General features: G+C 43.1%; 1 protein-coding gene across 7 annotated transcripts in view; it reads right to left on the bottom strand.

Annotated features, from left to right (window-relative positions):
* Window positions 1–5,572: 5,572 nt before the first annotated feature.
* NPAS3 (neuronal PAS domain protein 3) overlaps window positions 5,573–19,055 on the bottom strand; it is a 687,349-nt gene continuing 673,866 nt past the window's right edge. For all 7 annotated transcript variants that reach the window (XM_075329901.1, XM_075329903.1, XM_075329902.1 and 4 more), the window contains 2 exons: window positions 16,043–16,158; window positions 5,573–8,380 (listed from right to left, as the gene is read on the bottom strand). In XM_075329901.1, the coding sequence (XP_075186016.1) occupies window positions 6,975–8,380; window positions 16,043–16,158 (1,522 nt within the window). In that variant the 3' untranslated portion in view covers window positions 5,573–6,974. The remainder of the gene's footprint in view (window positions 8,381–16,042; window positions 16,159–19,055) is intronic.

The raw sequence follows: 19,055 nt of genomic DNA, 5'->3' as shown, positions 1-19,055 counted from the left end.
ACCGGAGAGCAGCGACACCCATCGGACCGGAGAACAGCGACACCCATCGGACCGGAGAGCAGCGACACCCATCAGACTGGAGAGCAGTGACACTCATCGGACCGGAGAGCAGCGACACCCATTAGACTGGAGAGCAGTGACACCCATTGGACCGGAGAGCAGCGACACCCATCAGACCGGAGAGCAGCGACACCCATCGGACCGGAGAGCAGCGACACCCCTCGGACCGGAGAGCAGCGACACCCCTCGGACCGGAGAGCAGCGACACCCATCGGACCGGAGAGCAGCGACACCCATCGGACCGGAGAGCAGCGACACCCATCGGACCAGACCACCCCTAGGTGAATATTATAAAAGTGTTTCTTACGTTATACAGCGCGGCCTGGGCTCTTATATACAGAATTCTGGAACGCTGTATATAACAGCTCACTAGTGGTGGCCACAACTTATACTCGTCAAATCTGGTGACAGGTTCCCTTTAAATGATACTTATTGTTCTCACAGTCAGTATGTCTATGAGTTAATTGATGATGAAAAATTCTAAAATAAATATTTTTTCCCTTTTTAAAACAAACTAGCAAGAAAGTAGAGTAACATTGTAGTAAGCGTTGACGTTATACTTTTTTGTGTATTTTATTTAGCAATAACTCTCCCTAGTTTTTACCTGTAGATGCCATGATATTAAATTAGCGCTGCTCTGCTTTTAGCTGAAGACATAAAACATTCCAGAGTTTTTATAATCCTGTATGATCCAGCAATAAGATTCTTCTTGATCAGGATGGTGTTAATGTGTGAAATAAAAGATGCCAAAACTGCAAACAAATCCAAAATGTAAAGTTTATTATGAAAATGGTACCTGCCGGATGAATCAAAAATTAATTTACATAAAAGACAGCATGTATGGTGTGTAAGCAGGCCTAGAAAAGTATAAAAAAGAACCTTGTTTAAAAAAATGAAATTATGTACAGATTATTTTTTTTTTGCTTATTTTTTTATTTTTTTCTGCACCGTATTAACTTGATGGTTAATGGAAAAATAATGTTTTTTTCTTATCTTTTTTACAACAGATGAGGCACGTTGAGTTAAAACTGAGTTAGTCTTCAAAACACAATAAAACGTACCCATAACTTTCGCATTTTTTAACGTTTTAATATATATACTTTTAAACGTTTAAGTTGGTAACACTGCTGGGTTTACAGGTACAATTTTTTTTTTCTATTTCCTATTAACCCTCCCTTCTTATTTGAATAATAAACCAAAGTGGCACCAACCTCATAAAGTTTTCATATTAATTTACAAGAAATAGTTAAAAACACAGACACAGTCGTCACAAATAAAAAAAATGACCTTTTTTTGTCATTTTTGAAAATTGTCAGACAATTTATTTTGAAAGCAGCTGTTAAACTTGCTGAATTGAAATAACCAGAAATCTTCAATAGTTTATTATTATTATTAATATTATTATTTTTTTTTAATCTTCGACACAACACAAACACTTATTAAAAATATAAAAAAAAACAAACAAAAAAAAACAAAACAGAAAAAGAACAAACAGAAAACGAGAATGGAAGACAAAGGATAAAACAAAAAACTCTTGACGTGAGAATTCAGTGTTTTGCAACCATCAAGAATGTGCAGGGAGTCATCATATTGACCCGTTCCATCTGTACAAGATTCTAGATGTGTGTTATTCTGGTAGTGGATTTATGGCTGAATCTCCCGGCAGAGAACTAGGGTCAACATCTGCAAGAAGATACGAAAGGCTATGGCAGAGGAGGCTTAAAAGTTGTAGTTTGTATTTATCACTATTTAATTTCCCTCTCTCGACATAGGAGGTAGAATCAATGCATGCCTCCAATGAAAGCATCAATAGATAGAGGGAAATTAGATCATTAAGCTAATGTATTTCTAGGTTGTGATGTGGTAGGTTGTGATGTGGTACCCCATTATGGTTGGGGATCCTTTTAATGTGATGACTTAGGTTACCCTCCGGCTGAAAGTGCACCAATCACCAGGATTTTCCTACAAAACATAAAGCCAGTGCTATATTGGCACTATCAGGCTGATTCTATACATACCTTTAGTGGTCAGCTCGGATGTATAGTTTTTGAAACACAAGCAAGTAAAGTTTGTACAATGAGCAGCTTTTTGATTGACAGCAGCTGCCGATCAGATGATAGCAGGGGTGGGGATTGGTAGTGATTCCCGCCCTCCTGTTGTTCTTCCCCCTATCTATTATTTATGCTAATTCCATTATAGAGGCGTTTTACTAATAGCTAGAAGGATCTGTGCTGATGTCATATCCATGTGACTAGAAGGGGCGGAGCCTCAGCCAACATAGCTGATACCAACAAGCAACATTATTTTTCTGTTGACTACCTGTTGTTCTTCCCCTATTATTTATGCTAATTCCATTATAGAGGCGTTTTACTAAGTGCTAAAAGGACCTGTGCTGATGTCATACCCATGTGACAAGAAGGGGCGGAGCCTCAGCCAACATAGCTGATACCAGGAAGCAACATTATTTTTTTGTTGGCTGAGGCCCGCCCCTTCTGGTCACATAGGTATGACATCAGCACAGGTACTTCTAGTGACTTAGTAAAACAATTCTATAATAGAATTAGCATCAGCAAGTCACCATGATTCATAGCCATAACCTTCTATAATGGAATTAGCATAAATAACAGCTAGGTGAGGACGAACAGGCAGGTGCCCAGGAATCAATATCAAACCCCTCCCCAGCTATTAGCTGCTGCAGCTGCTGTCAATCAAAAAAGCTACTCATTTTACAAGCTTTACTTGCTTGTATTTCAAAAACTATACATCCTAGCTGACAACTAAAGGTGTGTAACCCAACCCATCTATTAGATATTCTGTAGCTGCTATCAATCAATTAACAGTGCATTTCACAAACTTTACTTGCCTATATTTCAGAAAGTATACATCCGATCTCACAACTAAAGGTATGTATAGAATCAGCATGATAGCACCAGTAGAGCACTGGCTTTAGTTTATATAGGAAAATCCTGGTGGTCTATGCGCTTTAAGGGAAGGCTACGAACCAAAATGAAGTCGCATTGCCTGCAACGGTGCGATGGCTATAACACTCTGCATACGGCAGAGACGGACCTGCATGGACTGCTAACATACGGAAAAGCAGACTGACAGGACTAGATAAAAGTGTACGAAATACAACAATGTTTGTATCACCATTAATGAGCCTCCTCTAGATAGAATAGATGCTAAAGTACGCTGGGCTACTGATATGTCAGATCATCTTCTCTACAGCTCCAGCGTCTTCTCTTAAACTGCAGAGATACTTATCTATGTAGGAAAAAGAAGAAAGAGCTGTCCTGTCCTCCCTGGCACAAAGCAAGTAGGCGGCTTTTTTCTTTTTTTTTTTCAAAAATGACTTTTGCTGGTTTATGTAAGATAGACAGACATGAAACATAGGTAAAAATTACAGAACAGTCATTAGGACAGAGTACTGAAATTTCACAACAGTAAAAGCGATAGCCAAAATGAAAACAAGGAAAGAGCAAAGTTACCCATAGGGTGTACCAACAGTGAAAGCAGCGTTGCCACTATACAAACATCCACGAGCCCCCAGGTACCACCGATTCACTGACACACAGGGAGTAAGAACGTGACAGACCCAGACTACAGTTTTAAAAGCACAGAGAAAGACAACAGAGATAAACACTCACATTAGCTTAGAATATACTGCATATTGTAACACACGTTGAAATTGGAATGAGACAGCTAAAAGACACTCGGAAATGGTTCTTTTTTTTTTTTCATTTTTTCTAAACCTCTTTAGGATTTGTGTTTTTTTTCTTTTTTTTAATACACGAAGCAACACGTTACAAAGTCTCACACCTGGTAATAGATGTTTCACGGATAAGCTGCCAAACAGACTGGAATTAGGAATTAAAAACCCATTACTCCATGAAACGTCACACTTTTGGTTTCTGAATGACTCAGATCCCCCTCCCCCTTCAGATTTTTTGTGACCTAGTCTCGCCTTGTTCTTGACTTCTCTTCCCAAATGCCGGCAGAGACTTTCTTACTGACTATACTGAAAAACATTTCTATGTGTTCATTGTTTACAAGAATTTGTAATCCCGTCTAAGTATATCGGACGGGGAGATAGAAAAAGGCAAAGCAAGAGGAACATATATGTTAAAAAAATATGCAGGTTAAGATGACTTTTACATCTTATTTTTCTTTTTAACCCTCCATTTACTGTAAAGCATAACAGAGAAACACAGTGCTGGTGAGGACACGTAACATGTAACACCAAAAACATGACGGGTCAGTAAAGTGTTTTGTGCAAAAAAGGAATCTGCAAAGTAACCCACTATTTTCATATCATTCTGCCACTGTCAATATTTTGTTTGGGCATATAACCTGGCTTATACTGTTAATGTGTGGCATGGACTGAAGCACTACAATGGCTTTATTGACCTATGAGTATCATGTTCGAAGCCTCCCTGGTAGTAAAGAAAACATATTTAGGGAAAACAGTGTATCCAATCTACTAAGAAAAGGATCGTAGTTTCCCTAGAGCTAGTTATAAGCAGAAAGTGTGGACAATATTCTCTCCGAACGCTTCCCTGTCACACCAGAGGAATTGTTTTCTGGGTATCCTCTCAATCAATTGTATCCCATCTAGACCTGCTCCTTTACGCTGCCCCTTATCACAATTGCTTTTTTAGGGTCTAAGAAAAACGATGAAATATCTGAGGTATGCATTATCTATCTATGTGACCCCCCAATACATCTTTGACAAGGTTCCCCCATTTAAGGTCTTTTTTTATGATCCCACCAATCTCCTAACCTAACTTATGGTATCTCAAACAACATCTGCTCCTTAAAATTATTAGAAAAGACAGCTTACATTAGTTTCTTCCTAGAGCGCACCAATCACCAGGATTTTCCTATATAACCTAAAGCCAGTGCTATACAGACTCTATCAGGCTGATTCTATACATACCTTTAGTGGTCAGCTTGGATGTATAGGTTTTGAAACACAAGCAAGTAAAGTTTGTAAAATGAGCAGCTTTTTGACTGACAGCAGCTGCCGATCAGCTGATAGCTGGGGTGGGTATTCATAGTGATTCCCGCCCTCCTGCCTGTCCGTCCTCCTCCTGTTATTTATGCTAATTCTATTATAGAATCGTTTTACTAACTGACTAGAAGGACCTGTGCGAGGTCATACTCATGTGACCAGAAGGGGCGTGGCCTCAGCCAACATAGCTGATACCAGGAAGCAACATTATATTACTGTTGCTGAGGCCCCGCCCCTTCTGGTCACTTGGGTATGACATCAGCACAGGTCCTTCTAGTCAGTTAGTAAAACTAATCTATAATAGAATGAGCATAAATAACAGGGAGGATGGACAGGCAGGGGGCGGGAATCACTATGAAAACCCACCTCAGCTATCAGCTGATCGGCAGCTGCTGTCATTCAAAGAGCTACTCATTTTACAAACTTTACTTGCTTGTATTTCAAAACCTATACATCCTAGCTGAAAACTAAAGTTATGTATAGAATCAGCCTGATAGTGCCAGTATAGCAGTGGCTTTAGGTTATATAGGAAAATCCTGGTGATTGGTGTGATTTAATCTTCTCTGAGTAGGCAAATGGAGAAAGATAATGGCCCACCTATGTTAAAATTAACATATCTGCTTTATTAAGATTGATTCTCTGGCTATTCTCTCCTGAAGGGGTGCTATGGATTACAAAAAAAACATCAAATACCGTTAGGGGCTTTAAAATGACAATGGCTTTTCTTACGTCCTACAAAGAGTAATTAGTCTTTCTGGCAACATTTGCTATGGTTGGATGCTGAAAAAAATTATGTACATGTGGGCACATTGTAAAATTGGAAGATTTGTAGTAAAACAGTCCTTATACTTCATAATGGCAACAATAAGCAGCAGAAACTGCAATTTGGCTACCAAGAAGGGTTGGAAGAACCTATTGCTCCTTCTGAGGTGTATCGCAATCCTCAGTAACAGATGGGCATCAAACATCTGAACTAGATCCTGTGGTTTGGAGAATTCATACATACGTCTTTATGATGGTATGTAAATCTGGTGTGGAAAACTCTCTTTCCTGCTTGTGACGTGTGTGAAGCAATATCTTTATATACACACCCATAACATCTCCCTTGAAAAGACAAGGCATCTTGGTACATCAATACACAGCTGTCTACAGACTGTTTCAGTCAACACCCTTTCGTAATATTGGAGGGTTAATGCAACATTGACTATACTTCCCATCATCCAGTAGTGCATGCCTGCCAACTCTTTCCTTGCCAGAGCAGTGGCGCTGCCCCTCTGGCAATTAAAAAGTGAATGGCTCCAAGGTCTAGCAGCAGAGAAGGAGAGATCCAAACATTCTGAGAAATCAACATTACAACATATGTGAACAATGTCTTAGTATTTTGGCAGTGACAGGGTAAGGAGTAAAAGAAGCCCATAATGGTGTCAAAAAGAGGGATTTTGAGGTGTGAGTCAAAGTGCTGGAATACTCTTTGTTGTAAAGGATCAGAACGCAGCCATTGCTCCATCCTCTAAGTGATGGAGCAATGGGCACAGTGCGAGCGGTCCCCAGGAGAGGCATCTGCCAGCTAAACCAAAGCCGCAGAAAAGGAGACTAATGGAGAAACATAAATCTTATCCAGCCCAGCTAAGTATGAGTTGCGGAAGACAGGGCTACTGGTCCCAAAATATTTTGGAGGATATCAAAAATTAGGATTGAGACTTAAAGAACATCTCCTCTAGCGGCTTTGGATTAGGGAGCAACGGAGGAGACATGGGGTGGCCAGGTTTAGTGGCCCCTAACACCAGTACAAAGCCACCTACATTCTGAATTATTATATAATGTCTTTCTCTACTCTCTGAAGTCTGTCCATTTTCTCCTCCTTCTCTCTTTTATTAATTTTCCTCCCGTTTTGTTTTTTTTCTCAGTCCTCTTTACGTTCTAGAGTCTGTGCTGCATGGATACCATTGCTGTACACTGGGAAAGGAAGGGAGGAGAAAATTCCTTCAGCTGTAGTGAAGACACTGGCAGCAGGAACCTGGGTAAGACCAGCACCTGTCACCGCTCCTCCAAAAGGACCAGACATGTTTAGCCGGTGTACATGATGGTACAGCATCTCCATTGGGGTTTTGGGGTCTAGACCAAATCCAGGGCCATTTACATCCACAAAGTTCACAGGGTGGGCATTAGGGAGCAGGTTGCCCTGCATGGCCAGTGTCACCTCAGCTGGAGCATAACGAATGGTGCCTGTGGTGTACACCCTCTGTCCACTGCTTCCTGTGGCTGCAAGGGTTCCCGCAACACGATGCACAAGAGGAAGGACCACATTTCCAGCCTGAAGCCTTTGTAGTGCTTCTAATTCTCCTGCATACAAAAGAGAATTTGATGGGCCGCCTGTTTGGGGAGGTTTTTCGCGGGGTGAGGCAGAGAGTGGAGGTGAAAGTGGATCTGAATTAACAGGACCCAAGCCCCCTGAAGATCCAGAATACTGCGCTTTGCTACGCCCAGCTCCATCCGCCCCGCCTGGGGGCGTGAGAACAGAGTCTGGTATAGAGACATGGAGGGCTGGAGGTGCAGCAGCAGAGGATGATGGGGAGGGGGAGAAGTGCTCGCCCCCTGTTGGAGGCTTGGTCATACTATAAGGGGATTCATTGCGTGAAATCTCTCGATTAGGTGGGAAATTCCAAATACTGCTGTCATTATCAAAGTTGATTGGTTCTGCCATTTCTGTCTTGATCTTCAGCACAGATGAAGTAGAACAAGTGCCTGTTGGGGGAGGAGTGGAAGGAAGCAGTCTTGGAGGATCTCCCAATGCACTCTCTATCCCACCGGGACTGGGTCCCTCAGACAGTCGCCTTCTGCGGCCACCACAATGTCCTAAACTCTTTCTCCGTCTCCTTTTTCTCCGTTGGTGTCTACCTAGAACACCAGTCACACATACTGACCGCTCCTCTTCATCATCTTCTTCCTCCTCGCCACTCTCAGAGTCTTTGGCGCTGTCAGAGCTCAGGGACTCAGGTCCACGCATGTCTGTCTCACTCTCAGTGTAACGCTCTACTTTAATGTGCATAGGACCAAGTGCTCCCAGAGAACTTATACCCCCTAGTGCACTTAACCCTCCTTCGTCTATCTCTTCTGCGGCCTTCCTAACCTCACAGTCTTCACTTTCTTCACTCTCCTCACTACAGGCATCACTTGAGCTGTTAGCTTCTTCATCACAATTCATCTCTGGGTCAGAATTTTGTCCAGGCTGTTTACGGTCTGGCTCTGGATCCTCGCTCCGCTCAGATAGGTTGCCCTTTCCATCTGACTTTGGATTATCATTATCCTCTGTGGAAATGAAAAAAAAAAACAAGTTTATTTTTGCAGAAAAAAATAACATTTAAATGGGGTTGTCCACTGCAAAAGATATCTTCAGATGTGCTGGAAATATAAATAACGTATTACTTGCATTCACAAAGCTGCCCGGATGATCAGATATTAGTGTGGACCTGGCAGCTCTACCTCCAGCCTTACAAGAGAGTGTTCGCTGTGCAGGTACGTTTTCAGTGCCACGTGTGGCTCATTCCATTGGCAGGCCAGCCTCCTTCTCTGTCTATGCTTAGACTGTAATTTGAATGTAGGTGTATTTATATTCCCACCACATCCTTTTACATTGGACAACCCCTTTAATAGTGTAATCCTGTACGTGTGTAATTTTTCAGAATTGTTTAATATAGTTTGTCACACATCCATACCTTACATAATTACATTGAAATATAAGTTATCTTTAATCAGAGCCTACATTATATAGAAAATACAGAGACTTATCTGAATTGTACTATTCTTAACAAACCATATTCTGGTACAATTTAACTCTCCAGGTATTCTAATGTAAAGTCCAGTGAGCAGATGATCAGATCCTCTAGTAGTTTACAAAACAGGTTTATCATTGTAATAAACTTTAAAAAAGGCTTCTGTGTCTAGATATTGCGCATTCCCTGAGATTACGTTCCCTGAGATTACGTTCCCTGAGATTACGTTCCCTGATATTGCATTCTCTGGTGCGTTCCCTGATATTGTATTCAATGATATTGCCTTCTCTAGTGTATTCATCGATACTGCTTTCTCTGATATTGCATTCTCTGGTGCATTCCCTGATATTGCATTCTCTGGTGCATTCCCTGATATTGCATTCTCTGGTGCATTCCCTGATATTGCATTCTCTGGTGCATTCCCTGATATTGCATTCTCTGGTGCATTCCCTGATATTGCATTCTCTGGTGCATTCCCTGATATTGCATTCTCTGGTGCATTCCCTGATATTGCATTCTCTGGTGCATTCCCTGATATTGCATTCTCTGGTGCATTCCCTGATATTGAATTCCCTGATATTGCATTCTCTGGTGCATTCCCTGATATTGCATTCTCTGGTGCATTCCCTGATATTGCATTCTCTGGTGCATTCCCTGATATTGCATTCTCTGGTGCATTCCCTGATATTGCATTCTCTGGTGCATTCCCTGATATTGCATTCTCTGGTGCATTCCCTGATATTGCATTCTCTGGTGCATTCCCTGATATTGAATTCCCTGATATTGCATTCTCTGGTGCATTCCCTGATATTGCATTCTCTGGTGCATTCCCTGATATTGCATTCTCTGGTGCATTCCCTGATATTGCATTCTCTGGTGCATTCCCTGATATTGCATTCTCTAGTGCGTTCCCTCATATTGTATTCAATGATATTGCCTTCCCTAGTGTATTCATCGATACTGCTTTCTCTGATATTGCATTTTCTGGTGCATTCCCTGATATTGAATTCCCTGATATTGCATTCTCTGGTGCATTCCCTGATATTGCATTCTCTGGTGCATTCCCTGATATTGCATTCTCTGGTGCATTCCCTGATATTGAATTCCCTGATATTGCATTCTCTGGTGCATTCCCTGATATTGCATTCTCTGGTGCATTCCCTGATATTGCATTCTCTGGTGCATTCCCTGATATTGCATTCTCTGATGCATTCCCTGATATTGCATTCTCTGATTTTGCATTTTCTGGTGCATTTGTAGCGCCCCTGAAGCCATCCCTATCAGGATGCAGGGCGTACCCCCCAGGGACCCAGAAGACCAGTGACGGTAACACCAAAACATTCCAGTTAACCCCTGTTTTCATCCCCAAATCCCACCAAAGACTGGTAACACACTAGGGTTGGACCCATTGGATGGCCACCTAGGGGTGGAGCCGATCCAGTCCACTAGACAACCAGGTTGGAGGGGCAGACAGTGGAGAGACAGTTAGTTAGTCGGTGACAGTAAGAGTGTGTGGATGCACTGACAGGAGTGTGACAGTGACCTGAGAGCCCAGGCATGTGGTTGCCAATGGAGTACGGTGGAGTACTCCCGGGACCATAGCACCAATAGGGTACAGAATCCTAGGTCAGGCAAATGCTGCAGGCAGACCTAATAAAATCTGCACAGTGAGGGGACCATCAAGGACCTCACTGACCTTGAAGTTTGGGACACAGTAGCAACGGAAGAACCGGGGAACCGGACCAGAGACTCCGACCCCATAGGGTTCACGCTACCGTCATACGGACTATCGTTGAGAGACTACCAGAAGGGGACCCCCCATACGCTTCAAGCCACGGGGACCCACCAACCACAGACAGGTGCAGGGGAAAGAAGCCACCAGGTCACTACACCGGCACTGGGACTAAGGGGACAAGCGGTCAAGACCAACCTTCCTCGGGTGACCGGTTTTCAACCGACTGTGAGTAAAGGCACCAGTTACACTGCAACCCCTTGTGTGGCCTACATTCTTTCTGTGCCCAACAACATCACCTATCCTATGGGGCCCGGCCCTGCTTGCGGAGGGCCCAACATCCAGGCTGCCGCTAACACCAGCCCCAGTAGTGAGAACTGTGCAGTGGGGCTCCACTAAATAGCCGCAACCCGCAAGTGGCATCACGTTATAAACTTTCATCTAATCTCCCCTGTAAATATACCTCTATTAAAAAGCGTCCCCAGGGCCACGGAACCGGGTAACGGCCACCCAGTGACATCTCCCCAGCAATACACCGCCCGGGACCGAGTACCCCATAACCCTGGGCGACACACATTCCCTGATATTGCATTCTCTGGTGCATTCCCTGATATAGCATTGTCTGATTTTGCATTCTCTGGTGCATTCCCTGGTATTGCATTCTCTGGTGAATTCCCTGGTGTTGCATTCTCTCGTGCATTCCCTGATATTGCATTCTCTGGTGCATTCCCTAATATTGAATTCCCTGATATTGCATTCTTTGGTGCCTTCCATCATATTGTATTCTCTGGCCGTCTAATTACCATACTTGTGCTCACACATGCTCAGTAGCTCAGAGCAGGTCAATGACTTTTTTCATCAGCACTGGACTCATTAGGTGAACAAGAATGAATATAAAGGGGCTCAACATCAAAACTGTAACATCAATATCTGAACACAGAGAAATATTTTTAATTATTCTAATAGCAAAATAGTTATGTTTAGTGTTCTCCAACAAAGTCAATTACTACTTGATCATGGGGCAACATCTTCACACACTATCTGTCGATGTTAGAATTTTTCCTAAAATTAGAATTCTGCTGCACCTTTTGTCAAAGCTCTGAATTGTGCTTCCATCTGTTATTCCTCCTGGCATTACAATTCTGCTTGACAGTAGGGTGTATCCCAACGAAGTCTGAAACTGTCAGCACGGACTGTGCAGGGAAACACACTATTAACAAGTAGAATGACAACAACCAGTATGTCATGAATCACTCATGGCTCTGCTCCTGAAGAACCACTGTATGTGTTTGTTTTCCTGCTGTTGGTATCCTTCGGAAGTTAGGTAATTTGGGAGGAGCCTATTCTGGTTTGTCCCGTTCCGGGGGTCACGCTGGTTTATCTTGGAGTTGTTTCTCTAGGTACGCCGCCAGTAATAGTTCCTTCTTTGCAGTGTGCGCTTCCAGGTCTCCATGAATTTGTTTCGATCTTGTCCCGCTACCCAGTAGTCCTTCTCCTGACCTTCGTCCATCCCGTCTTGTTTGAATTCCCTGTCTCCCTACCTTCTCTCCGCTTGTTATCCTCTCACCGCTCCCTCCTCTATACTTATTCTCTCGGCTTCTGACCCCGGTTTGTGCTCTGACAATAGTTCTGCTTCCCTTCGGCTCTTGATGTGAGCTCCTGGCTTCTGACCCTTGGCTCTCACCTGAGTTCGGCTTTGCTTGCTCCTCTGTACAGACGTGACATCCCTGCACTGACCTTCGGCTTATCAACCACTCTATTACATCCCTACACTGGTGCTAGTGACCTTTAGTGGGCTTGCGCTAAACTGCACTTAGGAGCACTCCATCCTCCCTGTGTTCCTGCGCTACCTAGTGGTAGCATCACACAGTAGAAAATTCCTACATTTCCAGGAGGAATAATGGGGTCACAATTCTTATTAGCTTTCCAAGAAAAGATGCTCCAGAATTTATAAATTATGGGGAAGACATGTATTTACTAAAACCGACATTACAATGAGAGTTTAAGGGTTTTCTGCTGTTAGTATATTGACAATCTATCCTGAGGATGGGTTTCAGTTTATTTAATATGGTATCAGGGAGCAGCCACTAACTGTGTGATAAACTGGTGGTGCTCACCTCCGCTAGCTGTTTACATCTATCTGCTACCGGAGCTGGTAAAGCTGGTGTCGGTGATTTGGTATTAATGTCCTATCTTTAAAGGGTTTTCTAGGCTGAGAATATAAACCTGCAATCACTATATGCAAATTGTGGTAATTAATGTAATGCACACTGTTACGAGTTCCCTATATTCCCCATTGTGATGACATGGACTAAGTTTCTTAAAATTCAGCCAGACATGATTATAGTTTGTTTATAAATGCGGGATAAGCCCCTCATTGTTTCTACAAGTCTCTTAGGAGTCTAGTGTTAAAGTTCTTGTTGAATCATGTAATTGCCTTGGCCAGTGAAGGTCAGATACCCAGACAAATCAATTATGCGAACCTCCCATTGTATTACTATGTGTATTGCTAGATGTGATGTAACTTAGCTGTCTCTCCCTCATCTCTGCCAGAGACCATTACTACTAGGGATATTTTGTATACGGCTTGAAATTTAGCCAATAAGAGCCCAGTCTTATCCACCAATCGTGAACACCCCAATGGTCTGAATGGAGAACTCAGGGGTATAAGAAGGAGGACTGTCTATTGCCCGGGTAAACTCTTGCTACATGATACCAAACTAGGGTCTGCGGATCTGATTGGCAAGCCAGAACCGAACCTGGATTATAATACTACATGGACTTCAGCATCGAATGCAAGGATTCGGCTGAGATATCAAGGACTACCTAAGGAAGGAATTCAGCTTGGGACAATCCCGTCACCTGACTACAGGCTTTGCGGCCCTCAGCCAGCTTCCTAAATCTGGCGTTTCTCCATTCTCAGTGGGTGCCCGCGAAAAGCGGGGTGCTGCTGGTTCGTAGTAAGTAGCCCTGGAAGCTCTGAGGCACGGTCATTCTAATCCCTGGTGAGCCAGCGGAAGGGTGAAAAACTGTTGCCGGTTACATTCTGTGGTTTTGCTGGTTATGTGCCATATGCCGTTAATTGTTTGGGGATCCAATAAAGTCTTAATATTGTGATTCCCTCATCCTGTCTTGTCTGAGTAATGTTCCGCCCACAGTTAAGGAGGTCGGGCGTTCAGATGGGATGAGCCCTGGGCCATGCTGTCTTTCTAAAGGTGGCCAGGTCAGCGGACGAGAGCACCCACTGACTCCCGTGTCTCCACACCCATACGTGTGTGAAATTATGTGGCTGCTTTTCTGTGATTACATACTTGCAGACATGCACGAACTAGACGTGTCCAGGTTCTGGGAATTCACTTCTAGTTGAACACATTATGTCGGTACAATACCAAATGTGTGCAAATTGTATAATGTTGTCATGTGACTGCTTGCATCAGCAATATTGAGGGATCCTGACACTGTGCGCATCACACGCTCTCTCAATTCTGCAGTTTGCAGGCACACAGAGTGAGTGTAGATTCTTGTACCAAGCCTGGACAATCCCTTTTAATTAAATATATGTAAAAAGCTGCTTGGAGTCTAGTAGGACTGTGAGTCATGCTTTCCCAGCCCAAACAGAATGATTGACAGCTGTTTCTGCAGATATTCTCATAGAGGAAAACTTTGGGGAGACCGGCCAGTCATTACACAGCTTTCTACAAGCAGTTTCATCACAGAGTACTAGATATCTATGAGCTCAGCATCTTCTTCTCTATCTTGTGTTGTCTTCTGGCAGAATATCATAGGAAACTGGACGGAGCACCTTTATAGTTTTACAAAAAAAAGGAGTAAAAATGGCGAAAGATATAATATAATGTAGGAGATTTTTATAGAAAACTCTGAAAACATTAAAATCTCCAAAGGTGCAAGCAACAAACTAACCCAACGGGGAAATTGGAGGAATTATGTAACGTCTTAGAAACATAGGGCTTTCCTTGGCATGGGAAACCTCTAGGAATTGCAACCATTTTTCTACAAAGTCTCCTCATTTCAGGGGCTCAAAAGTAATTGGACAAATTTACTTTACCATAAATAAAATGTTCAATTTAAATTTTTCATAGAGAATCCTTCGCAGGCAATGACACCTGAAGTCTGGAAGCCATAGACATCACTAAATGTTGGATTTCCCCCTTTGTGATGCTTTGTTGCCCATTACTGCAGCTGACTTCAGTTGTTGGTTGTTTGTGAGTTTTCCTGCATTAAATATGTGAACTGCAGCTCGAGGGGGTTGAGATTTGGTGATGACTCGGCCATTGCTGAACATTTCACTTCTTTGCCTTAAAAAACTCTTGTGTTGCTCTCGCAGTATGTTTTCGGTCATTGTCCATCTGTACTGTGAAGCGCCATCCAATCAACCTTGCTGCATTTGGCTGAATCTGAGCAAAAAGTAAAGCCATGTACACTTCAGAATTCATCCTGCTGCTTCTGTCTTCAGTCACATCATCAATAACCACTAGTGACCCAGTGATATTGGAGGCCATGCATGCCCGGCCATCACACCACCTCCACCATGAGTTACAGAGGATGTGCTGTTCATGAGCCGTTCCAAGCCTTCTGCATACTTTCTTTTTCCATCATTCTGGTACTGTTTGATCTTAGTCTCATCTGTCCATACAATGCTTTTTCAGAGCTGGAGTTGCTTCTTTAGATGCTTTTTGACAAAGTCTAATCTGGTCTTTCTATTTTTAAGGCTGATTAATGGTTTGCACCTTGTGATGAATCCTCTGTATTTGCTTTCATGCAGTCTTCTCTTTATGGTAGACTTAGATACTGAAACACTTATGTCCTGGAGATTGTTCTTCACTTGGGGGGATGTTATGAAGGGCTTTTCCTTCACCGAGGAAAAGATTATGAGATCATTCACCACTACTATCGTCCTTGGACATCCAGGCCTCTGAGTTCCCAAGCTTTCCAGCGTGCTAATTTTTTTCAGAATATACCAAACTGTTGATTTGGCTATACCTAACATTTCTGCTCTCTCTCTGATGGATTTCTTCTTTTTTTCAGCCCATTGATGTTCTGTTTCTCCTCCATTGAGAGCTACTTTGACCGCATGTTGTGTGTTTACAACAATAGGTTCCAAATGCAAATGCCACATCTGGAATTAGCTCCAGACCTTTTACCTGCTTAATTGATGATGGATTAATGAGGCAATAGCCTATGCCGCCCATTAAAGAGTATATGAGATAATTGTCCAATTACGTTTGGTCCCTTTAAAAAGAGACAGCTACATGTTCTTAAGCCCTTACTCCAAGTAGGATGTGAATTAAAACACATTGATTACATCACTGTATATTGAAAATGCCAAAATTTGTGTCACTGTTCAAATATTTCTGGACTGAACTGTAAGTATGTCAAGAGTAGAATAATGCATAGCTTCTAGGGTGCGATTCCACAGTAAGCATGTCATGTTCACAACTGCGTTACCTGAATTATCCTTGGAGTCTGAATCCGAGTCGGAGGTCTCTGAAGATTCTGATGTCTTTTCAGGCAAATGTGGCAGCTGAGCAATATCCATTGGAATATCCTTGTATTCCTGCAAACTAAATCAGCAAAAAAAGGTGTGAAATGTCAGGATTAAACAACAAAAAAAAAACAGACCATAGGAGCCAATTCAGATGATGTAGGCACACACAGAAAGTGGCAAACCCTCCTAGTAAAGATGGCCGCAGCCCAGGTGCACGATGCTGATGATATAGCCACCAAACCTCCACACTAAAGAGGAGCGGCTGTTTAGCATAGGACATGTGCACTAATAAGGTTTGCATTGGGAGCCCGCCATATAGATGAGTAAGATGCACAGTGTCTGAACTGCAACCTATAAATGACGCCAGAAACCTAGGTCAGGCGGGCCCATCAGCACTACATGAGTGCATCTCACACAAATACGTGAGATGCCCAGTGTCTGAATTGTGGCCTATAAATGACGCACAACACCAGGTCAGGCGGGTTAGTTAGCACTATATGCGCGCATATCACATGACGGACTCACCATTCAACTACCTGAATTCAGAAGATCCACACACATCCTGCAAAAATAGATAAAATGTGCCATACCTCAAATAGTGAGATAGTTGATATTTTGGCCCAAAATATGTAAACTCACAATCCACGTCACAGATTCTCACACTTGCGAGTCCCTACACTCAATTATTTTGAAAAACCACATAGAACTATATAAAAAAAACAGCAGACCATAGGAGCCAATTCAGATGATGTTTTTTTTATACAGTGTGTCAACCCATATCCTGTCCACCGCCATTAACTTGAGAACGGCGCCAGCTATAGGCATAGAAGTGGTGTCTAGGTATAGTAAAGTAGCCATGTGTTACACAATGAAACCACCTATAGCGCCACCTGGTGGAAAACAACGGAGTTAGCATTTTTATCTCGAAAACGGAACGAGATAGAGAAAAAAAGTGAATTACAAAGTTGTAGGGCATCATCAATTCAATAGGAATTGACACCTTGCATACAGAAATGCTATGATTAGAACATGTAACCCTCACAAGGCTGCGGACGTGAAGTGATACGTCATTGACACCTTCTTACAAGTCATTGGGTATGGTGGCTGTGTGGAGTGGCCTCCACGCTCACCTGACCTGACCCCATTGGACTTCTTTCTGTGAGGTCACATCAAACAGCAGGTGTATGCGACCCCTCCACCAACATTGCAGGACCTACGACGACGTATCACAGATGCTTGTGCAAACGTGTCACCTACCATATTGCACAGCGTGCAGCAAGATGCAGTATGCTGTGCAGAGGCCAGATGTGCATTGCAGCTGACGGGGGTCACTTTGAACATCAAAGTTAAATGAGCGCCATATGTGTGACCAGCATTCAATGTTTTTTTTAGGGGGAGGTGGTCATGGGTTTCCTATCATAGCATTTCTGTATGCAAGGTGTCGATTCGTATTGAATTGATGATGCCCTACAATTTTTTTAATTCACTTTTTTTTTCTCTAACTCGTTCGGTTTTCGAGATAAAAATGCTAACTCCGTTGTTTTCCACCAGGTGGCGCTATAGGTGGTTTCATTGTGTAACGCATGGCTACTTCACTATACCTAGACACCACTTCTATGCCTATAGCTGCCGCCGTTCTCAAGTTTATGGCTGTGGATAGGATATGGGTGGACACACTGTATAGTTCTATCTGTTTTTTCCAAATGTGCATTATACACGGAGCATTTACTTAGATTTAAGGTCTCACTCATACATTGAGTTAGACAGAGATGGTCAGTGCCTATTAAACAGTCTAAGCTGGGTTGGGGTATGAAACACATTATTACAAATGTGGAGCAACAGTTAATGATATAGAAGTTTTCAGATATGCAGATGAGGCTCCAAAAGCTGACCCTTATCTGTACTAGCTTAAAGGCCACGTCTCACTAAGCGACATCGCTACTGAGTCACGGTTTTTGTGACGCAACAGCGATCTTGCTAGTGATGTCACTCTTTGTGACATCCAGCAACAACCTGGCCCCTGCTGTGAGGTTACCGGTCATTTCTGAATGTCCTGGACCATTTTTTGGTCATTGCTCTCCCGCTGTGAAGCGCACATCGCTGTGTTTGACAACGAGAGAGCAACGATCTGAATGTGCACGGAGCAGGGAGCCGGCTTCTGCGGACGCTGGTAACCAAAGTACACATCAGGTAACCAAGCAAAGCGCTTTGCTTGGTTACCCGATATTTACCTTGTTTACCAGCGTCCGCAGCTTCTAGAAGCCGGCTCCCTGCACACATAGCCAAGGTACACATTGGGTAACTATAAGCAAAGCGCTTTGCTTAGTAACCCGATGTGTACTATGGTTAACAGCGTCGTTACATTGGTCGCTGGTGGCTGGTGGCTGATCTCTGATCGCTGTGGAGATCTGCCTGATTGACAGCTCACCAGCGACCATGTAGCGACGCTCCAGCGATCCCTGCCAGGTCACATTGCTGGTGGGATCGCTGGAGCGTCGCTTAGTGTGATAGTACCTTAAGTTCTCCTCTAGCTGGGGATAATCTCACCAAAAACAAAAGGATCGTCAATCTACAATCAGATGTGCCAAATTCTTATCTTTCAAGGAAGAGTTGGGAGGAGCCCATACACATTATGCTGCTAATGTCGGTGAGTTTGGATGATGTTAGTGTAATGTGTATCGGGGGTCTTTATTCATATGGTGGGCTTCTCTCTGCAATCCCAATTAAAGTACTGCACACTACATCTTCAGGGAGGATTGCAGCACACTTGGCTCCTGCACAGCTCTCACATTTCCAGCAGGTGGCGCACAAGATCTGCTCATTGTCTCAGTGCAGCTCCGCTTCCACTGGTTGTAGTTCTTGCTAGACAACAGTTGTGTTTTCATTTTTTAAGTTGATATAACTGTGTATTACGCGTTCCTGTTTTGTATGACAGTTTGATACAGGAGTGCTGTTCCTGATTCCTTAAACTAG

The sequence above is a fragment of the Anomaloglossus baeobatrachus genome, chromosome 12 (assembly GCF_048569485.1).
Source record: "Anomaloglossus baeobatrachus isolate aAnoBae1 chromosome 12, aAnoBae1.hap1, whole genome shotgun sequence".
NCBI lineage: Eukaryota > Metazoa > Chordata > Amphibia > Anura > Aromobatidae > Anomaloglossus > Anomaloglossus baeobatrachus.
This window is presented reverse-complemented; position numbering and strand designations above follow the sequence as displayed.